This window comes from Blennius ocellaris (assembly GCF_963422515.1).
Source record: "Blennius ocellaris genome assembly, chromosome: 15".
NCBI classification, from domain to species: Eukaryota; Metazoa; Chordata; class Actinopteri; order Blenniiformes; family Blenniidae; genus Blennius; species Blennius ocellaris.
Window position 1 is genome coordinate 21907675 of NC_137664.1, and position 9560 is coordinate 21917234.

The 9560-nt window shown below is 47.7% G+C and overlaps 1 protein-coding gene across 2 annotated transcripts in view; it reads right to left on the reverse strand.

Annotated features, from left to right (window-relative positions):
- Positions 1-854: 854 nt before the first annotated feature.
- The window catches only part of taf1c (TATA-box binding protein associated factor, RNA polymerase I subunit C), an 11358-nt gene continuing 2652 nt past the window's right edge, over positions 855-9560 (reverse strand). The window contains exons 3-15 of one of the 2 annotated variants that reach the window (XM_080509702.1): positions 8920-8969; positions 7854-7949; positions 7680-7747; positions 7346-7596; positions 6491-6622; positions 6070-6187; positions 5929-6000; positions 5713-5848; positions 5138-5266; positions 4519-4690; positions 3896-4033; positions 2465-3633; positions 855-2252 (exon numbers count right to left, since the gene is read on the reverse strand). In XM_080509702.1, coding sequence (XP_080365828.1) covers positions 2118-2252; positions 2465-3633; positions 3896-4033; positions 4519-4690; positions 5138-5266; positions 5713-5848; positions 5929-6000; positions 6070-6187; positions 6491-6622; positions 7346-7596; positions 7680-7747; positions 7854-7949; positions 8920-8969 — 2666 coding nt within the window. In that variant the 3' untranslated portion in view covers positions 855-2117. Of the gene's footprint in view, positions 2253-2464; positions 3634-3895; positions 4034-4518; positions 4691-5137; positions 5267-5712; positions 5849-5928; positions 6001-6069; positions 6188-6490; positions 6623-7345; positions 7597-7679; positions 7749-7853; positions 7950-8919; positions 8970-9560 lie in introns of those variants that run through there. The other variant, XM_080509703.1, reaches the window with a different exon arrangement.

Here is a 9560-nt window from a genome sequence, read left to right on the forward strand (position 1 = left end):
AACACCATCCCAACTGTGAAGCATGGAGGTGGAAGCATCATTGTTTGGGGATGCTTTTCTGCAAAGGGGAGGGACGACTGCCCCGTGTGGAGGGGAGGAGGGAGGACTGCCCCGTGTGGAGGGGAGGAGGGATGAGGCCATGTGTGGTGAGATCTGGGCCAACAACCTCCTTCCCTCAGTAAGAGCAGTGAAGTTGGGTCGTGGCTGGTCTTCCAGCAGGACGACGACCCGGAATGCCATACAATGGAAATTAATTATTTAAAAACCAGCCACTGTGATTTTCTGCATTCTTGTTTTACATTCTGTCCCTCACAGTTGAAGAGAACCGTTGACACAAATGACACACCTCTACATGCTTTGTAAGTGGGAAAACGTCAAATACTTGTTCTCCCCACTGTATCTCATAAAAACAGCTTTCAAAAACTAAAGTGAATTAAATGTCGCAAACCTGTTGCATTGTTTGATCCGATTATCAAAATGAAATGGAGCCTTTGCTACGACACAGGAAATTAACCCTTGTTATTTCACATTTGTGTTCATTTGGTTAAATGTTGTAGTTATTCAGGATAAAAAACATTCACAGAAAAAGATCAGAATAATATTTCAGACTTTTTCTTTTCAACTCTGCTCTAAACTCCTGAACGTGAGGATTTGTCAAGACAAGTATGAAACGATACCATTTTATGAGTCAGTTTTACACGACAGTGTTAAAATTCTCAGCTCCTGCTCATGTTTTAATGAGTGTCCGATAAAGAGTGTAAAAACACAGATGAACGGCTTGTAAATTCTTCTGTACTATTAAAATCAGCTCATTTTCTGTTCTTTCTTTCAGTTCTTTTATTAAGAAACTTCATACAAAAATACAAAAAGACCAAGAACCAATTTTCCTGTCCAAAAACCAAAACAAAACGGACATTTCGTAGAAACCCTGGGATCTGTCAATGTGGGTAAACCTCAGACGTCTTTACAGAACTAAATGTGACAGTCCCTCAGAAAAAGCAAAGGCCTGAACAGAGCAGTGCTCCCAGGAACTACAATCACCTGCAGCGACACCAAGACTTTTATATACTGCGTGACATCATGAGCTGAAAACACATCTCATGTCTTCCATCTTGAAAATGTCTCACGTTGGTTCCACGTCGTTTTCCAATCTACATCTGAATATGTAAGTGTTTGTCTAAACAAACCAAATCCAGACATTCAAAATAATAAAGACGAACCGTGTCAAAGGGACAAAACAAGTCTTTTCATGAATCTGAGCGTTTCTACAAATCGTCCACATCTGGAGGCTCGTCTGATCACGACATTTTAGGAAATGCCCGTTTGTGTTGACCCAAACATTCAGTCTTCCCGTGTGGTTCCCATCCAATACTTTTGAAAAGATGAAAAGTTAAAGAGGTTTTCATTTCTGCTGACTCTTCAAAGCAGACATTTTAATATAAAGAGAGATACTGGCTAGAACATCAAGTTTTGTTTTGTTTTTTAATTAATCTGCAGTACTTTTATTTCATGTCACCCAGAATTCTGTAAACAAGTGACACTGTGAGAAAAGGGTGAAATCTATGAACCTCATCAAGGCTTCAGACGTGTCTGTATCTCAGCTCGTAACTTTGGACGAGGAAACGTCCCTCTGGATCAGACATTGTCTGTCACATGTCCACTCCCTCAGTGACGGGTAAGAAATGTGCAGCGCCCACCGTCATTACTCAGGTTGTTCAGAAAGTAGAAGAGATGAATTCACTGAGGCAACGATCAGCACCTTTTTGGTGTGTTTGAAGATATTTAACTAAATATTGTTGTCAAACGTCTTTAGCAGCCAAACGGTGTTAAATGACTCGTCAGGCTACAGAAACCCAGATCTTCATGTTTTCACGACAGTCTCCAGACTGCCCCTGCCCCGACGGACGTGTCGTGGTAACAAAGCAGGGCCACATTGAGACAAGCAAACATTCGCCTTCATCACAGTAAACAGCAGCAAAACACAGAAAGTCCAGTCGGTCCTACCAAGTCCTCCTGCAGAGCGTCTTCTGTGTCCTCCACTGTGTCCTCCAGGAGATCCAGCTCCGACGTAATCCCACAAACCCAGGGACAGTCACAACAACCCAAGTAGCTCCTCCTTAAAATCCCATGCGAGACTTCTTCTTGGGCTGAGACGGCTGTGACGGACGCCTCAGGGAAACCTGGGAGCTGCTGAGGCGAGGGGTGGCGATGGCGGTGGGGGGCCGGCGCTCCTCCCTCTGCAGAGGATCCTCCTGCAAACAACAGTCAGTGATTCAGTGTGAAGCAGCTTTCTCTTTCTCTTGGGTCACCAGGAAATCACCGGGATCTCTGCAGCTTGTTGTTACACACCCGTCGTTCACGTTTAGTTTCGTTATTGAAAAAAGGCTGCAAGATTCGTCACAAGCGCAAAGGAGATTAAAAGCTGTGCTGTGGCTGGGCAGTGTGGCGTCAGCCTGGCTCTCACCTGAGTGGCAGGCAGGTTGTGTGTCGTCTGACGGGCCGGCGTGGAGTCGGGGGACTTGGCCGTCTGCAGGTCTCCCCTCCCTCTCGTGGGCGTGGCAGCAGCACTGGAGACAACAGTGTCTGTTTCCGCCTCGTCCCGCCGGGGGGAGCCCCCCGCCTCCTGGCTGGAGGTGGCCGAGGGACAGGACCGGCTGAAGTCGTCCAGCTCCGACTGGCAGCTGGAGGAGGAGAAGCTCCCGCTGAGCTCCACCTGGTACCCGGCCGCCCGCCGCGCCTCCTTCTCCCGCCTCCTCTTCCTCCTCAGGGCCTGAGCTCTGGCCTCCTTGTGCGTGCCCAGCTCCTCCTCCCACCATGCCAGCCACGCCTCCTCGCCCTGCCAGGACGCGGTCAGTCTGCGGCTCAGGGGGTCGGGCCAGGCCTGCGGGTCCACCTGGTCCGGCACCGGGACCACAACGGGGTCCTGGACCGAAGCGGACAGAACTAGCGAGCGTCTGGACATGCAGGACCTCAGATGGTCCCTCAGACTCTGCATGCTGCTGGTCCCCCATGGATCCGCGGCGTCGGACTGGAGCAGACCTTCAGTGCTGATGGTGAAGTGCTGCGAAGTGAGGGGGCGGGGCTTATCTCTGCTGCTTTTCCGAATCAGCTTCTGGAGCCACCGCCTCCATGCAACGAGGGCGCGGTTGCTGAGCGGGCTTTGAGCTTCAGGTCGTGAGCTGCTGAGCGTCTCCTCCTCCCCGCTTCTCTCATTTCTACTCGCGTTCCCTTCCTCCACGTCAACATCTGAACCGTGTGTCTGGTCCAGCTCAGGCTCGTCGTTGACCACGACCGGGACCCGCCACCGCTTCAGGTTTGGACGTCTGCCCTCTGCCTCTGAATCCTCGGAGCAAGAATTGGAGCCGGCCGCCCGCGGCGCTCGCTCTGGCGTTTCGGCCACGAAGCTCTGGGCAGTCTGAGTCGGCCCGATCACACTTTCGTCGCTCGACGTGTCCTCCACCACCACCAGCCGAGCGAGACGGGCGGAATCGTGGTCAGCCTCGCCAGCTGGAGCTGCACCGTGCTGCTCAGACTGGAGAACCTGGTAGAAGATGTCTCCGGCCTCCGTCAGCTGGAGAACGCACAGGCAGCAGTCGCCTGGTCCTCCGCCTGGTACACTGAGGCAGGTCAGACCTGGGGACACGGGGACAGCTCAGCTGCTGCATGCTGGGGCTTTAAAGCTAACAGACTGGGATCTATTCTATTCACTCAAGGAAATTCCTTTCAACTACGGACACAAAAACAAGCAGACTGTCAATAGTGGCTTTTCATTTGGCCCGGCCTTCACAGTTCAACGACGCCACAGACATTGTGTGAAGAACTGAATTCAACAGATTATCTCCTCAGGGGCACATCCATACATCTGCATCATATATAAGCTGTTGAACACACTGACCCGTGGCCGGAGCAGACAGTCTGAGGGCTGCAGTGTGCTGGCGGTGGGGGACGAGCACTGGAAGGTGTTTCTGACTGTCTGTGGCTCTGAGCAGAGTCTGAAGAGGCCCCCGGCTGGAGCAGGCCTCTGCTCGGCCACCTGTCAACACACACACACACACACACACACACATCAATCCCGGGGCTTTATACGCCCAGCAGCTCTCAGAATGTGGAGTTAATGTTAACCACGGCTACGGTGGGTTCACTAGTGTGTCTAGTTTCTATGTGAAGTTGCATTAAGGATAGATTACACACCTTTTGGATGCAAAACTTTATCCAACAATACTTTACTTAGTTACTTGCTTAATCAAATAAAAACTAAAAGAGTCCTGATGGAACAGGAGCATTAAGTAATTATCCAATAATAGATATACTGTAACTTATGTGTCCAGATCAGTGTTGATGTCCAACCACTTTCTTTTTTTTTACATCAACAATATAAATATTTGCATCAAGACGGTTGTCTTGCAGACGATTTACTCCGTGAAGCTTTAACACCAACATGCAAAAACCAAACTGAAAAAACAAAAAAACAAACAAAAGACTGAGCAGGTTTCTCCAGTCTGCCCCCTGCTGGCTGACCTGAGTACTGCAGCAGGGTGATTTCTTGAGTGCGGTGGGAGCCCAGTAAGATCTTCCTGTTTCCTACTTTATCAGGAATAACTTGGCAAAACAACGGTGGCGACTGCATCTGGTGGTCCATCTTGAGCATCGGTACGCCTGGGAAGCGCTCGTCCATGATGTACGCAGAGTACTGAGGGAGGGAGAGAGAGAGAGAGATTATCTTTAACACCATAAACAATAGGACATGTTGAGTTTTAGCTCGTTATAGTCGTGTGAAAAAGTGTTTGCTCCCTTCCTGATTTCTTACTTTTTTGCATGTTTTCCACACTTACATTTTTCAGATCATCAAACAAATTACAATATTAGTCAAAGACAAGACAAATAAACACAAAATGTTTTTAAATGAAGTGTTTTAGTTAGTTTAGAAAAAAAATAAATCAAAGCTACATGGCCCCATGTGAAAATGTGTTGTACATAGTTTTGATATTTTAACATTTCCCTTTGTCTTGTTTAAATTATTTTGTGTATCGATCTTCCTCTGAAGCACGTGGGACGGTGGAGAAATGACGTCTTCACCCACCCCGATGGGTTCAGGGTGTTTGGGTACCAAATTGCGAGTGCGTGGAGATGAACTGACCTGCGTGGCGACGAGGTGGTGGAAGGAGTGAGCCTCTCTCAGATATCTGCACAGGAGGAGTCTCTCTCCGCTCCGACACTCTGAGGTGCTGCTGATGCGAAACAGAGTGCGACTGGAGGCGGCGCTGGTCTGCAGGGCGGGTCAGAGGAACAGGAAACAGCCTGTGTGAGTGGTGAGCTTCTCAACGGCTGAAGCCACATCAAGACAAAGCCTCACGTGGAAAAGAAACACTGGACGATGGGGTCAAACTGGTCACGTTCCATTTGTTAAATTCAACATTTATTAAAGCTTCAACAGTTAATTTCTCTCAGCTCCAGTCCAAGTTACTCAGAGCTGAACAATAAATGATATATACAACAGACTGAACTGTGACAAATGAAGTTACTTTTTGATTATTAACAAATATTTTCAGATAAATGTGTTAAATAGATGAACTGCCAGCAAGTTCTTTTGTAGCACAATATTTTAGAATGGATTAAACACTATTTTGACCCCAAGTCAACCTCGGGAGACTTTCAGATTGGAGAAAGATCACTTTTAAAGCCTGAACCTGTGTGAGGAAGCAGGAGACTCACCCGGATGTCTGTAAGCTCCGCCCCCGTCCGGTCTGCGTACACCATGACTCTCGGGTGGGCCGAGAACTCGCACCACCTCCACCGGGATCTGGCGTCGAAGTACAAGTTGGAGTCCTCCTCTCGGACCTTCTGCATGCTGTCAGGCCAAAGAGTCACTTGAAGTCACAGCGGCACACGGGCCAAGTCGCTCAGCGTCTCCTCACATCTCATCCTCACCCTTCCCCCACAGTCCACAGGTTTGCTGCTCCGCTCTCACTGGCCACCAGGAATTCACCTGCGACATGAGGACTGATCACACAGAAGACACTCAGAACAGACTCACACTCCCCCCCCCCCCGACCCCCCCGGAGCACTCACCTGACGCTGATGCAGGTCGCCGCCTTCCCGGTTTTGACCACCTGCAGCAGGTGAGGCTCCTTCCTGTCACTGAGCCTCCAAACGCCACAGAGGTGATCGAGCCGCAGGCCCACCAGACCTGAAACAACGAGGGGGGGCTTCACAGGAGGGCAACTGTGGAGGAGCTTCCTCCAGGTTCTCCCACACTGTGGAGGAACGTCCTCCAGGTTCTCCCCCCCACTGTGGAGGAACTTCCTCCAGGTCCCCCCCACTGTGGAGGAGCTTCCTCCAGGTTCTCCCCCCCCCACTATGGAGGAACTTCCTCCAGGTCCCCCCCCCGCTATGGAGGAACTTCCTCCAGGCCCCCCCCCCCCCCCCCCTGTGGAGGAGCTTCCTCCAGTCCCCCACCCCCACTACGGAGGAGCTTCCTCCAGGTTCTTACACTGGTCGAGGACGCAGGCGGAGCTCAGCTGCCTGATGGGGCCTTTGAGCTGGAAGCTGAAGGGCTTGCTGCTGCCGGCGTCCACACAGGGGGGGCCGTCTCCGCGATGCTGCAGCGCCACCTTGTGGAAGTCTGAAGTACCGAGTCAAGAAAGAAGCAGGAACACAGTGACGGGAAAAACGCACCTGGACCAGGGTCAGAATGGAAATGGTTCTCTGGGGTGAGGAATCTACCGTTTTGTGAAGATCACTCTTCCACTTTTTCAACGCTGCGACAGATAATTAATATAGTTAATGGACAGAATCAGACCTGAATCTGCTGTCAGTCACAAGAAATAAAATAATCCATTATCAATTTTTAATTTGATGAAAAACAGCTGTTATTATTCTTTTTAAATAAATGGGAGATGAAGAGCTGCAGCAGCTTGTCAGGATGTTTGTCTATAGAGTTTCTTTGGCGACTGTGTCTGGAACAATGATCAATAAATACTGCTCGTATAAGGAACGATGAATTTGAGCCGACACCGAGAGGTTTCTGGCAGATATTATTTTTTCCCCATATTTAATGAATTCTGGTTTGCAACTAATTCTCTCTAACATTCCACTGAAGTTGTTCCAATTTAAACTGATGACACTTTAAGCTGTGTTTATCTTTTCCCACGCAGTTTATTTTTTTCATGCATAATTAAAAACAATCTTCTCATGGCAGATGAACTCATGCTGAATGTGAGGATTGACTTAATAGATAACCTGGTCCAGATGTGAGTTCTTCCTGTTAAAAACACACGTTTCCACTGTGGAACCAGTCGATGGTGTTGATGTGTTTTCTGCATGCTGAATTTGCAGTGCAGGATACTGAGCACGTCCTGACCCCGGCCTCCTGGATAGAGCAGGCAGCCGTGCTGGGAGCTGCTGCTGCTCGGTGAGAAGGGGACGAAGGCCAGAGCGCCCCCGGTGGCCGCTTCGCAGAACAGCAGGCGGTCCCTCTGCTCGGACAGCTCGTCGTGCAGCAGCGGCCCCAGGACGTCGGACGGCACGGTGGGCACCACGTCGGACAGCAGGCGGCTGTACTGGCTCATGGCGATGGAGTAATAAGCCTGCTGACACCTCGGAACGGAGACCAAACGCACCGTCAGACGAGGTGGCGCCGGTTTCCCGTTCAGCTTCAGGTCTGTCCTGACTGCACTCACCTTTTCACCCTGAGCAGGTCCAGGTAGTTCTTCACCCTCCACATGTTGACCGAACCTTCATGACGAGGCTTTACAACAAAACACACTTATCTCAAGAGTCTGAAGCCATCTGAACACAGAACAGCGAAAATAATTCCGGCACGTGAAATGAGAACGGGCGGTTTGGACACTCACCACTTGTCTTCCTTCGGGGAAGTGGAATTTTTCTCCCAGGATGCTGCTCATGCAACCGAAGGCGTCGTGGCTGTGGTCCATGTAAAAGTTCTGCATCTAAACACAAAGAAGAAAAGATCTGTGCCTGCAGGTAACAAAGATCTGTTGTCACATTGTGAATTCTTATCATGGATGAAAACTAACATTAGCATCACCACACCAAAGGAGCCCTCTCTCTCTCTCTCTCTCTCTCTCTACATACATATAATTGTATTTTGCAGCAGAATATTTAATTAAAATTGACTTTGTTGATATTGTAGTCATTCCCATTAGTAGTTTTGTGATCTTGCAAAATCATGAGACAGTTTCGTCCCGTCCACTGTGCGCCAGGAGGACGAGGCAAAACGTGAAAAGTAAAGGTTATTCCAGTGATGTTTTACCAGTCCAGCCCACTGAAGATGAAACTGGACTGTATGGTCCCTGAAGTACTTTAATTTAGTATTTATATTGTATATCTCTTTGTCTATGTCACATACATGTATACATCTTTTTATTAGTTCGGTTATGTGCTTATAACCAAGTATGTTTCTTCCATAATATATCATTTGGTGTTTGTTTCGTTCAATATCGTTAAAATGTAGTATTTTGTAGTCCACAATGCATTATGTAACATTTAAGGTCTATTCTTTTCAAAATGTCAGTATTTGTTGGGGCTAAACCCATTTTATTTTTTGCTCCATTTATTTATGTTATATTTACGTGATGTTATGATTGTATAGTAATAACAAAAATATATATATTTGACCAGCATTGACTGCTGCCCGAATGCTTCAAGTACTCAGGTCAGTAAAGGAATGAATCTGGGCTGCTGAGCACCGTGTAAACATCAGTATCAGAGTTTTCTCTCTCCATGAAGCACACTGTCTGCAGAACCTTTACAATCAACATGTTACAACTGACAACTAAAAAGATGAAAGAACTTGACTGTTGGCACAACAGTGCGTCAAGTCAGTGGCGTTAAATTAAGAAAATGTAGATTGTTTTTAAACATGCAGAAACTGGTTCTCCCTCCAGTTTGTGTACTCACCTGTTCTGTGAAGCTCAGAGGATCCGGAGGCGTCGCGTATGGAAGGAAAGCTGCAAAACAGTTACACAAGCAGGTCAAAGTCATTAAGAAATACAGAAATAGGAAGTTGAGAGCTTGTTCGTGAAAAAGACTGATATGATGAATAATAGCATTTTCAAGGATCGCTTTGGAGTCACTGTTAAATTCATTAAAGATGCTTCATATGTCCTCCAGGATCAATAAGACATCAATCCATTCATACATCTATCTCAGTTATAAAGATGTAATTAATACGTTATACTACAGTTGAAATGTGTCAATTCATTTTATCCTTCATGACATTAAATAGATATTAATTCATCTGACAATATAAAAACACATGCATGGCACTGTGATCACTCAATTTCCCTTCTGTCCAAACAAACATGTCTGGCAGAGCTTCCTCAGTGCTCAAACTTTTATTTATTATTTCCACCGGGTTATTTTGAGGCCCCGCCCCATTGTGAGTATGTTTACCATAGTAAGATTGATCCCTCACCATGACAGCGGGAGTCATTGTGCGCTCCCTAACTTCATGTTTCAGCAGTTATACCTGGCATGACCCACTGACCAACATGAAAGTTGCACAGCAAAGAAAAGAAAAGAAAATAGAAAAAAACAAC